This window comes from Sander vitreus, chromosome 12 (genome assembly GCF_031162955.1).
Source record: "Sander vitreus isolate 19-12246 chromosome 12, sanVit1, whole genome shotgun sequence".
NCBI classification, from domain to species: domain Eukaryota; kingdom Metazoa; phylum Chordata; class Actinopteri; order Perciformes; family Percidae; genus Sander; species Sander vitreus.
Window position 1 is genome coordinate 11,094,927 of NC_135866.1, and position 13,178 is coordinate 11,108,104.

At 41.7% G+C, this 13,178-nt stretch overlaps 1 protein-coding gene across 1 annotated transcript; it reads left to right on the forward strand.

Annotated features, from left to right (window-relative positions):
- Positions 1 to 20: 20 nt before the first annotated feature.
- Positions 21 to 12,899, forward strand: LOC144526325 (uncharacterized). The gene is made up of 9 exons (XM_078263738.1): positions 21 to 1,254; positions 2,837 to 2,909; positions 4,350 to 4,502; positions 6,275 to 7,443; positions 9,265 to 9,412; positions 9,760 to 9,988; positions 10,518 to 10,630; positions 10,768 to 10,949; positions 11,837 to 12,899. The coding sequence occupies exons 1-9, from the start codon at positions 51 to 53 to the stop codon at positions 12,028 to 12,030; spliced, it is 3,465 nt and encodes a 1,154-aa protein (XP_078119864.1). The 5' UTR covers positions 21 to 50; the 3' UTR covers positions 12,031 to 12,899.
- Positions 12,900 to 13,178: the final 279 nt, after the last annotated feature.

Consider the following 13,178-nt stretch of genomic DNA (forward strand, 5'->3'; position numbering starts at 1 on the left):
CCTTTTTTATCTATAGGATCTGTCTGGGCTACTCTGTGCATGACTGGCCAATGGAAGAAGAGAAGGTGGTTGATAAGATCCAAGAAAAATCCAGTTCCCCTTTACCTACTGGGATTCCCATTAATTGGGGACTCATCACTGGCCCTGTCCCTGAACCTGTGTTCCCAGCACCCTCTCTGAGCACCCAACTTCCTCCTCCTCAGAGTTCTGCTGTGCACGCACTACAGACCAAGGTGAAGTCACTCACACAGAGAAGGACAAGAGGGAGAGATCTAGAGAAAGAAAGAGAAAGGTTGGAAACAGAGGTCTTAGTGAGCAGTCCAACTGGGCAGATTTCATCCGAAGTCCTTCTCAGACAGAGGCCCAGAGGAAAGGGTCCGGTATCTCTGCCTGCCCTCTCGTGGCGATCAGGTGCTGCAAAGAACTTGAGCAGTAGTGATGAAGAGGAGGAGGTAGAGGTGCAAGTCAGCTTCCAGATCCACAGCCCTCCAGCTGAAGCACGAGGAGAGAAGGTGTTCGAGGAAGGAAAGGAAGCTGAGGACGAGAGGTCAGAGAGAAATGAGGACCAGGTCAGTTTTCTGACAGGCCAGCTTTGTGGGCTCGGGGAGGGCACCAGTCTGGAGAGTCTTCTGTCTGATAACTCGAGCAGCAGTAAGGATGACCTATCCCCTCCTCCTCCTCTACCTGTGCTCTCTTCCATTCCTGCTTCCACTGCTTTTACAACATCTTCCATTTCTTCCTCCTCGTCTTCCACGTCAACCAGACACTGGGCACCACCCAAGGGCTTCTGGAGAGTGGCACGCCCTGAAACATTGCTTCTAAATGGTGTTGGTCCTAACAACACACCCACCACCTTACCTTTGAAGGACCATACTCAGACAGAAGCACTGGCAGAGCCTCAAAGGAAGTCTAAACCAGCCGAAAGAGGCACCAGGAGCGATGTGGGAATTGTGGTGGATGATAGTGAAGCATCCTCAGAATTCAAACACTCGGACAGCGTGGAGTGCTACCTGGACAGGTGTGAGCAGAAGGAGTTAGATGCTGACCTAGCCAAAGGACTGTGCAGTTCAGACAGCTGGGAGAGCATGTCTTCACAAAGTGATTTGCTCTCTGCTGATGAGAAATTGAAGGTGAAGCAGAGAGCTTATGCAAAGTTAAGGGAAAGACAACAAAACTGCAGAGAGGAGAAAGAGCAGAGTGAGGGAGAAAGTCCCGGCTATTATGGAGACACGACATGCAGAGTGGATTGTAAAGGTAAGTCGGTTAAGGAAAATGGTATGTATTAAATCTGAAAACTTTGCAAATAAATAAGTATAATAAAAAAGGCTTGAAAAAAAGCTTGACTTAAGGGTTTCAGAGACCAATTTGGGGCCGAGTCACAGATAAGATCCCCCTCCTCATCTTGAGGTGTTTTGTTTTTAGTTTGTTGATAAAAGGATTGCATTACATAAAAGATTGCTGACAAAGTGTTGTAAAGCCTCTGACTGTGACATTAAAGTGTCTGACTCTGAGCCATAACAATCTATTACATTCTGCTGTGTAAGTTAAAATAAAACAACCAAAAACCCAGCAGAAAGAGGCATACCTCTATGTTTATAGACGTTAGACAACAGTCCCCACATGTTAAATGAAAGATTCGGTTTATTCTTTTTAAACAGTCATAGTTTTTTCACTAAGTTGGGCAATGTAGTAAATGTTGTTCGCTGGTCAGGTGGTCTGTTGCTGTTACAGAGTGGAGATAGGAAATTCATCCCTCCCAAAAATTTTTTAACATATTTGTCTGTTTAGAATACTTGACAGCTTTCGCAAACTCTCAAAGTTCCTTATGAAAGCCTTTGTCTGTCTACCGATGATGTTATAGAAATGCTGTATGTAACCTGGCTGATTCTCAGTGTTGAACAGATGTCAGATGTGCAGATGTGCATGAGGATGTTGCTATTATTAGCAGACAAAGCGGTGGGGGAAGTGTCCCTGCTTTTGTAGCTCTATCTGTGTGCTAATGGATGTCTTTGTAGTCATGTTAGATGACAGACTTTGTATTTTCCCATACTATGTATTTGTGATACTGTATATGTGTCCCGTGTGTGCGTGTCTGAGTGTGTCAATAACAATACAGTCAGTGCAATCCAGATGGGTAAATCCATGATGATCAGGTGATGTTTCCCTCTTGTCTCTGGGAAATCTGCGTTTATCTGTCTTTCAGCGGTTGCGTAACCTGTGTTGTTTTTGTGACTGACATTAAGGATCAGTCAGGGATAACCTATGAGACTGTCACTGGATGCAATGGTATGAAGGTTTATGAAAATCCTTGTGATCTTACTAAGACCCAATTATTTTAATACCAACATGTCCCTGCTGGCATAACGGATGTACATTGCTGGGATAAAGCCGATGCCGGATGCCCCTCCCCTTTCGCTATCTCCACTATAGGGGCTTAGCGTCACCCAAGACAGTTGTGATTGGTTTAAAGAAATACAAACAAGCCAGAGCCTTTTTTTCTCTTATCCCAGAATAGATAGGCCATGTAGCCGGACCATACTCCATCGCTGACACAGCGCTGTTGAGATAAGTCTGGCAATGCAAGACTACATTATAGCTGATGGCTTTCGTGGCAGTAGTGTTTCCCCCAAGCAAGCACTACATGAGACACTTAATAGGAACAGAACCCTAAATTAGAATAATACACTAGGTTAGCTAAATGTAGAGGGAAACAATGACAGTAAATCCATGTTTTGTGGGCATAAAACCTTTGGATCACTTTTAAAGCTTTTACATCCACATTGTATTCATATCAGATCTGCTGTGATATGTACTTTTCCTCTCTGTGTTATGCCAGTCCCAGGTGCCCATGGGGTTTCAGACAGCTCAGACTCAGCCATTCTTGCTCAAGAACTTGAACCATATTTGAGGTGAGCAATTCAAAGCTTCTTTACGTACTTGGCAGGGGTGGTGACATATAAGTCCTATATGCACAATTTATAGCCTCTCCTTATAAATTACACTCTACAGCTACACTTGTGGGAATTTAGAGTCTATTGTATTTTCCTGGATTGAAGCTGCTGGAGTTTCAAACAAATATATAAACAGTATCAACAATATCATAAACAACTCATACAAATAGAATATATTCAGGAAGAAATATAAATATCAAATACAGTATATTGATGAAGCTGATATTCACTTTTGTGTATTTATGATACTTTGTGAGTAGAGATGAAGTCCTACAAAACCTTGTAATCATTGTGGATGAGTCCCCAGACAAAAACGTCATACTTTAAGGGTTGTCATAAAAAGAATTTAGTGTTACAAATTTGTCCTCACAGAGAGTTAGAAACAAAAACTAAACAAAAAAATGACATATACACAGCTACCCCCTTATCTCACCAACCTTTCCCTCTGGACTTTACATCATGTAACTCCAAACGGGGTCATCAATATTATACAACTATTCAGTCTGAGTTATCAGTGTATCGGAGAAGGGGATGCCAAATCCTGTTGAACTGTTTCAGTTTGTTTGATAGCGAGAACCGTATTCTCTCCAGGTGAGAAAGTTTGACTATTTCTTCCAGCCATAATTTGATTTTACGTAAGTGAAACAAAATGAATAGATAGATAAATCAATTTGTTAAACATAAAGTTTGGCTCATTACTTGATCAAGTTTTCAGTTTATCTTTTGCAATGGTGGCAATATTTTAGAGGCCATATTATTATTATTATTATTATTATTATTATTATTATTATTATTATTATTATAGAGTGCATTATGGTCATCATCATTATTAACTGCAGAATGAAACAGCTGCATGAGGTACCAAAACTGCTAATTATACCATGTTTGTTGGGATACAAAAAATTACATGACAAACTATAATCTATGGAAACACTTTATGTTCTTCTCCTGACACCCAGGAGAGAATGAATCACACTCAGTCCATTACAAGGATAATCCACATGGCTGGTGTATCATGCTATCTTTATCACTGGGCCAGGGGATAAAGACGACTACAGACGATGAAGCACAATGCAGAGCTTAGAGATAGATGGAAGGATGACGTTTCTCTCTGCTGCTCACCACCGATGCCACGCCCCAGTCTATATTACATAAAACAGCTTAGGACACGCAGCTTGATTTACTCAATGTTAAATCAATCCGCAGGGAATATGATGTTGCTGGATATGTCACAACACATCATAAGCTTTGCACATGTAAAGACTTCATCAGATATAAAATTGCACTTGAACAGATGGCGCTATAACCATCACATTCAACTCCATACATTCCCTTGCTGTTTTCACCGTCTAAATTATTTTGTCTTTTTTCTAATTTCATCTTTCTCTCGATCATTAGGTCACTTCTTGTAATCAGTGATGAACATCCTCTGAGCCCAAGACATGAGCAAGCCAAGCTTCTTCTGGAGCGAGCACGACTCAAGGCTCGCTCCAATCACATTAAAGGCGATCGCCCCTGCAGGCGCTCCCATTCTGATCAGCGATACACCGTGTAAGTATCTACTTACATGGGCTATGACCTCTTTGGCATATTCACAAGTTAGATGTTAGAGACTGTGAATGTCCCACTTGTGTTTGTGCAGTTTTGCATCCACAGAATCAGTGGTGTGATAACAAGTTCCATTTATCACAAGTTAATAACTTTTATGCAAGATGCTTTGATGCTATCACTGTCTCTGTCTTTTAGTTTCCTTTATCTGTTTATCCCTCAGCTTTCCATCCTCATCTTCCTCTCTGCATGTCTTCACTTGCACGTGGCATGTTTTAGCAAAGCTAATGTTGCATAACTGAAAATAAGTTGAAGCTTTGGAACCTGACCTGCTTTGTAATTACAATGTTGAGAAAATGTTTGGTGTCATTCTGTTCATGTAATAGTGTATACGTCACACAGTTTTGTTTGCTGAAATCCCCTTATATCTAGCCTGGGAAGCAGACAAATCTGCCCTGCTCATGTTTCATTTGCTCTGGCAGATACGTCTGGCTCCTCCCTGTTCAGACAGAAATACAGCCGACCAGGCTCTGGGCGGACCAATCACAACTATTTACCTCATGTGGGGCCGGTTTAAGATGATGACTGATAGAGGAGCATCATGCTTGAATGTAGTTACTGAACATAACTGGCATTCTTCTTCTACTGCAACTTACCAGGCTTACAAAACTTTGATCAATTTCAAACTAGTCTCACATTGCCAGACCTTCCTCCACAGCACTGCGGAGGAGTTTATTGGCATTTCTTTAAACCAATCACAATCAGCTTGGGTGGAACTTATCACCAGACGGAGTAATGGCGCCTCTGCAAAATAGCCTCGGGAAGGAACTTGTTTTGGTGGAACATGTGTACGTTCAAAGGTTGTTTTAGTCGTGCATCAGAAAACGCAGATTGGACAGATAGTGAACCATAGTTAACCATAGTCCTCATAAATCCACTAGAGTATAAAATTCCAACACAAAGAAAGCGGAAGGTGACAGACATCTGGCCAAAATGAGGGACATCTGTCGGAATTTACAGCAGGCACCGGAACAATCCCGGAAATGAAACGTCGTCGATATAGACTAAATTCAAACTAGTCAGCACTGATAAAATATGAATAAAAATTCTGTTACTGTATTGCCTATTCCTTGCCTAAAATGTTTTCAGACACACATTTTAGTGTAGGCTATTGTGTAGTTGTAATTTGATCAAGTTTGTGACTCATCCGCGATTATTTTTTCCTGCTTCAAAACAGACCATAAGCACCTCCTCAACCTGCATGTGTCACTCAGTGCTACGTCGTTTCGTTGCTGTGATTGGTTGTAGGTCTATCTAATTGCGTCCTGCGCTATTTTATACAGTCTATGGCATTTTGGTCTGCACAGTTGATAACGCTCCTTGGAAATTGATGCATACGCATTTGCGAATTAGTCTGGCAATGCCAGGCTACCTTACAGTATATCAGCAGGATGCATTCCCTTAATATTGAATTAGGAGCATTTGCATTGGATCCTACATTGACTGTGCAGCAAACCTACCTGTAGCCACTACATGTACTGTATGTTGTTTATTTAATCACCAAAAAGTATTATATATATGTTATTTTGAAGAGGTCTTTTATCTACCTGGTCTGTTGCTGAGAGAGGGCTGACATTCAGTTTCATTTTCAATTTTGCTTCACTTTCATAAGATACTAGCTTACAAGTCAGTTCAGCACAAGTGTAACTCTCTTATAGACAAAATATGTTGCTTTAAAATGTCTGTAATATGCACTTCCATGTTATTTCTTGCAGAAAGAAACAGCAAGTTGAGTCTACCAATTCAACGCCAGTGCAGAAAGCTGTTCAAACCAAAGAAGATCACGCAGCTCAAACTGTATCTGGTCCCTTCCTTGTCCCCAACCAAGGAGACACTTCCCCCGGTGACCAAGGTTGTCGATCCAGACGGTATGGTTGTTCACCCACACGGGTGCGCTTCGAGGACGAATCGGAGAAAGAAGCAGAGTTTCGGTACTTGGATAGAGTGAGACAGCGTAGCAGGCCTGGCTTGCCCAAGTCCAAGAGTAAAGAAAGTAATACAGATTCTAGCAGTAGTGGTTCAGAGAGGAGCAGAAGCCATCGAAGTGTCTCCATGCCTCCTTCACAGAAGAAAGAAGTTGTGGGTGTCAGTGGTGAACCCACAACAGTGATTAAAGAGATAATAGTGCTGGTGAAGAAATGTGAGGCATGTGGCTCTGTAGTCAGGGAGCCTCAGCCTGTCTCATCACCGTCAGAGCAAAAAAACACTGAGCCACAGCAGCCTGAGGACCCACGGGTGAAGGTGGCTCCTCGCTGGGTGCCTCATAGCAAGCCAGAGGCAAGTACTCGTCCTAAAGCTCCTCTAACTGTCACTTTTGCCGGCGCTTTCGTGCTAGGGGAAAATAAAGAGAGCAGCACAGGGTGGAAATCATCAGGGTTTGGGAAACTTAGGAGAAGGAGCAGGAAAGGAGAAAGTCGGCTGGAGTCTGGCCATGGCCCTTACGGTCCGTCTTGGGCTCAGCGGCGTAACTCAAATCCCAGGAACAGGCTCAACTTGAGCAGAGCTGTGTCCTTTGCCCCAGATAGCCCCGTCGCTCTGGAGCCCCGTTTGCTGGAGGCATCTGATGGATTGAGGGAATCACCTCCCCCATCGCTGCCTATAAAGTCAGCTCTGAAGTCAAGTTCAAGAAACCGCTCTGCTGCAGGTCAGTCCACAGTACAGTTCCAGGTTACCTCAAATCAGGGAGGTGAGGGAGGACCCCAGCATTCTGCACTCCTGGACTCTCCAGAGGCAAGAAGGGAGTGTGCAGTGGCTGTAGCCCAAGGGACCCCTGCAACAAGCAACCCAGTGCCCTATATCAGGCCCTCCACCTTGAGGTACTCCCCACCCCGGACCACGGACCTACCAGCGGCTGAAGTCTGGGATGCCACTCCAGATGGCACAGGTGAGTAGTCATTGAGGATGAGTAGAGCCATAGATAGATTTAATTTCCCCTGGAAGGTCACATAGAGATTTCAGTACCTGTAGTTTCTGTAATTTACATCATAAAATAATACTGTTCATTCATATGAGAGGATTTACTATTCTGGAAAGAAGTACTCTATTCTTGACTACCAATGCCAACATAAAAATGCTGTATGCTAATAGTAGCCTATAGTAAAAAGTGTATTTAATTAAGTATTATCAGCAAAACGTATAAAGTGGCTATATGTAACTTTCAGTTTGTGTTGATTTCAGTGGCCCCTTTGGACAAAAGCAGTAGTGGTTTTAACACAGCTGCTGTCGTGAAGGTCTAGGAAATAGCGATACGGGGAGGTCATGTAGTTGCGATGAATGTTTTTCTCAGACAAATAATCATTCATTTACAATAAGAGAAAACGTTGCAGATGCATTGTTGCATTTCAAGTGTTGCATATGGTAACTTAGCCTACTTTGGATGTCTTGTGAGCTAAACCGGGTATCACTGTCACTGTGTCACGAGCCAAAGCAATAAGAGTTTGTTGTAGCAGCCAACGTAATAATAACTTAGATTAATATAGCGCATTTCATGAAACCCAAGGACGCTTTACACAAGTACAGGGGGACAAGTGAAAATAGTCGGCCAACACAAACACGGACTAAAAGGAATAAAACGTCTGCGTTAAATGGAAGGGGGGGGCATAATTTAATGTCGGCTACTTACGTACAACCTGTAATTGTCTCCATCTGTTGAAAGCCCGACCGAGATTGACTCTGTTTCGTCCGTTGTCTTTCACTTTCCCTTTTAGCTTTTAGTTGTTCTTTGTTTAATTTTCTTCTTTGCCCCAGTAACATCCATAACTACAGCAGATAACTTTATTTAAATTTAAATACAATTAGGCCTACATTAAGTCATCTCCTGCTACCTTTTACCTGGCTGGATACAATAACACAGGCTTTTTTTGTGTTGAATGTGTTACTGTAGTGCCGTCTACCTGCCGTAAATCATTCTGTGACTTTGCGGGAAAAATCGGACCAGGGCGCGAGTTTTGTTTTTGCTGGATAGTAGGGGAAGACTCATGAATATTCATTAGGGACCTCATCCCTGATTGGCTAACCCTGACATTCTTACCCTAACCATAACCAATCCCACTCCTCTTGCCTAAACATAACCAATCCCACCAGAGCAGGCAACGAGTACTAGTCATTCAGAGGGAGAGTGGGGTGGGTTCTTCCCCTACCATCCTGCAAAAAAAATTTGCGACCCGGGCAGAGGCATTGATAAAAACTATATAAAAATAGTGTTCTTTTCACTGTTAGTCTAGTTTGCTGTTACAGGTCATTTATGATCATCTGATGGAACATTACACAGTTTCAGAAACATTTAAAAGTTACATATAGTCACTTTAAATATAAAAGTAATCATTACGTAGAATAGAATATTATGTTATTGGATTATTATTCCCGATGAATTATATACATGTATATGTAGAAAGTGGTAGAAAGTAACATTTAACTACTCGTCAAGTAAAGAACAAGATCTTAAAATTGTACTTAAATGCAGGACTTGTTTCGACCTAGAACTTTACTTTCTGCAGAAGTTCAAATATCACAAACTGAAATTAGTTTAAGGAATTCACATAATCTCATTTCAACCTTTGCATAACAGAATAGAATAGGAAAAATAAATACAATACAATATGATAGAACAGAACAGACCAGAGTTGAATGCGATAGAATAGAATAGAAAATAATATGTGAGAATGATTCTTTGACAACCACTCAGTACATCCTTTTCTACCAGCAGGTCTGAGTGATCTTGGTTCTGGTCCTGAGTGTCGTCCTGCTCTGCGCGGCCTGGGTATGGCGCGTGCTGAGGACCTCAGAGCGGAGCTGTTGAGAGCAGAACATCTGAAAGCTGAGGCCATATGGGAGGAAAACTCTGACGGGTCCAGGTAAGCCAAGATAACAACGCTCTTGTCGTAGCTTAGGCAATAAATCCTTTGCCCCCACCATGCTGTTCCCAAAACGGCTTGAGCGTGCCAGACTGGTAGCAGTTAGGGGATTAAAACCCTGACCTACTACAGTCCACAGGATGTCGTTATTAAAAAATATTCTGTGAATATCAAGACAATCCTGCTCTCTTCTGGTAATGAAGACCCTTACTTGTTATAAATAATAATTTTACAGTTCTTCATAAACAATCTCTATCCCTTGTTAAGTTGGGGATGTAATTATGTCTATAATAATACATTTTGAGTCTCTATCACTGTCAAATATATGTCTAACTTTATTTGTACAGAAAGCTGGATGGACGGCCAAAGCTCTTCCTGCGACGCTTCTTTTCCTCCATTGGTCTGAACAGTATGGGTAGACTGGTGAAAGGAGGCCGCTCCAGCAGCATGGAACAGCTCAGTATACCCGCTGCCCCCCGGGTCTGCTCTGCTTCCCCAAGCCCCACGCGCAGACCACTGCAGAGCATCGCAGACCATCGCATGCAGAGGACACCCTCATTGCAAACGCTGCACACGGTGAGCAAGAGTAGCAAACATTGTTCAGGCCACGTTTGTTCAGGACTGCTGTGCTGCTTTGTATCATCTATGGTTTTATATCACCACATCAAATAGATGTTATTTTTACCTCAAAAAGGGAAGGCCGTAGGCAGAAAACGTCCTTAAACTTCCAGTTCCGCTTTGAAGTACCTTTCACTACGTATTTGCCACATTGGACCAACCAAGGCTTTGAAGTATTACCAACATTTGTGCCTGACAATGGGAGCACAGATAATGCATTTCAGGTTGTTTTCTTGCACTTTTTGTGGTAGCCATTCTTGTTGTCCTCTTGGCAGCTGTAAGAGTACACTAAACAGATGTAAACAACTTTCTGTTTCAGCCAATCACAGCGTCTATTTGCATAATGTGTATGTGTGGTGCCAAACACACACTTGCTAGTTTAAGAGGGGTGTTAGAACCAAAAAGTTATGCTTCCAAAAGCCAAACTGGTGAATCTTTCCAGTATGAAAAAACACAATTTGTTACAGTGCCATTTATTTGCCACTAGGTGCTGCCACTGGCCCAACTGCGCAAAGCCTCCTCTGTGCAGAGTTTAGAGAGAAGAACAGAACGTTCGACAATACTGGGAGAGGTGCAGATACCGTATGGTCTGGCGCCCAGGTAAGTGGCATAGAAATATAAAGTAGAGAGAAAGACAGAGAGAAAGAAAAAAAAACACATATGCTATTAAACCACATCCTACATTGTTTTACTTCATTCATTTTTGAATAACGAGAGCTAAATCTCTCCTGTTACAGCCCTGATAGCCCTCAGCTCGAGGCCCTGAGTGTTGAAGATATACTTGCCTCCAGAATCGCACGTCCCGTGGGCCGGGTCACCCATGCTTTCCCTGATGGGACCCTCCTCCTCGAGCTCGTCAGACCCCCAAATGGTCCCTTTGGTTTCGTCATCTCAAGGGGCAAAGGTCGACCAGACACAGGTAACTTTTTGAATCCACATTGTCTCTAAAGGGGACAATCTTGTATTTGGGGTTTCTACTAGAACATGTTCACATGTTTTAAGGTTAAAAAAACAAAACATTATTTTTCTTATGTCTGTCTGAATATACCTTTATTCACCTTCCGTCTGAATCGCCCCGTTTTAGCGTCCTGTCTCTTTAAGCGTTTCCGCATCTTCCATATCTGCGCTGTCTGCATCTTTGCACCGTCATTGCAGCCGGGGAATGACTGTACTGGCACTGTAGCAACACTTTCTACCTATATATTGTATAGTTGTGACATAACAACCTTACAGAAGTCCTGACGGCTGATTTAAAGGCACTGTTTCTGAATACGGGCTGTGTGCATTTCTCTGGATTGAGCATTTTGATACTTTCACAGTGTTTATATAGCACCTAAACCTGCTTTATAATAAAAAAGACATGGAAATCTCACTTTTCACAATATGGGAATCTTTAAATGTAGACTCAGGTTTTGCAGTTATTGCATTTCAGTGGTTACTTTATTTCCCTAGCTAACTGCCAGGCCCTTCTTCAATGATATGTTGTGTATCTTGAAAATGGAATAGAAAAAAAGAGAATAGAAGAGAATTAAATTGAAATGTCATTTTTCAGATAATACTGGCCTTTGGCTTTACTGTTAAAATGTAAAATTGTTAATGCTTTTACTCGTGGTAAAGCTGATTTGTTAATTATTACAGTTAGGTATGATTCACTAAACACGAAGGGAACCTCTATCTTCCTTTTCCTTTTTTTTTCTCTATTAAAATTCTACTTGCCCCTTCGTTCTTACACTATGCAACCATTCCGTTGCCTTTATTTCACCTGTCTTCCTTCTTCCTCTTCCCCTCTTATTGTTTCCCTCCCAGGTGTGTATGTAGAGAAAGTGGGTGACGGTGGTGGCGAAGGCCCCTACATAGGTCTCCTTAGCATCGGTGATGAAATTCTGCAGGTGAACGGAGAGGCAGTGGCTGGACTCAGTCTGGACCATGTGACGCGGCTCATGACCCGGGAAAGCACTGCTTCTCTCCGGATCGTACCGGCCCGACGTAACCAGCGCTGACTGGGAAGTTAGGCATGGCACAGAGCCATTTCTCCTGCAGCCATGGATCATAATTCACCCCTGTAAACACTGCTGATGGACTGTAACCCATGGTGGATAGCCAGTGTGTATTTTAGTGCAGTTTAACATATCAAAATGGCTACATGAGATAACAGGGTTAGAGGTTCATCTGCTATAAGTACAAGCTATTGTTCAACAATATGACACTGCAAGGGACTTGGATTACAACGACAAATCAATAAAAATCAATAAAAATCTAAAACCAAATAGATCCAGTAGAGGACTACACTATAGCTAGAAACTGGATTTCAGAGTATATATATATATATTGTCATAGTAATAAAAAACTTAAGACTAGAAATATTGATTAAAATCCAGCACACCTCGTTTCTGCGCATGTTTCTTATTTATGGTTAAATAGGGATATTTTTATTCACAAAGTAGGCTATGTGAATTTAAACCCTATCTAAAAACTATTTTACAAACTCTCCAAAATAAAAAATAAATGGGTTGACTGCCTTTATTTTGACCTAAGTATTTGTGACAATCAAAAAAATGTAACAACTCCACTTTTCTAATGTTCAAATTGTGATTTATTTTGACACTGTAAATGCTTTGTGATTAAAACTATAGTTTGTCACATGTTTTAAATGTAATCCTATTGATTATTTCAGATGATTGACTTGAGGAAGCATGTGCCATAAATACAATCTTGGCCCATGAGACTCTGCTATTTCCTATATTTTTTTCAATGGATCATATTCCCCTGGGACTCTGCAGGGTCCCTTCATTTTACTTACACTGTCACCTATTGCTTTAGGAAATTGATACTTTTTTCTTTTTAATAAAAAGTGTTTTATTTTGTCAAACTTTTGTAACATTCATTAATTATGCCTTCAACTACAAAAACGTAAATCAGCCTCAATTAGGTCTATTGATGTGCACATTTTGGATCTTTAATTAGGACTTAAAGTAGCCTAGAGCTGTGCTCCCCAACAACAAAAATCTTGGCACAATGTAGGTTTCCTTAAAAGAAATGTATAAAAAAACTTTAAAGGGATTATGTCTGACTGTGTAGTTGAGCACAGGATGTGGGATGATGGTCGTGACTACTGCTTCAACAGGTCTGTTTAAAGGTCGTGACTAAT

Coding starts and splice junctions, on each gene's coding strand:
- LOC144526325 (XM_078263738.1), top strand. CDS start 51: ATGGAAGAAGAGAAGGTGGTTGATAAGATCCAAGAAAAATCCAGTTCC. Junction 1,255..2,836: donor ATGCAGAGTGGATTGTAAAG/GTAAGTCGGTTA, acceptor GTGTTATGCCAG/TCCCAGGTGCCCATGGGGTT. Junction 7,444..9,264: donor TGCCACTCCAGATGGCACAG/GTGAGTAGTCAT, acceptor TTCTACCAGCAG/GTCTGAGTGATCTTGGTTCT.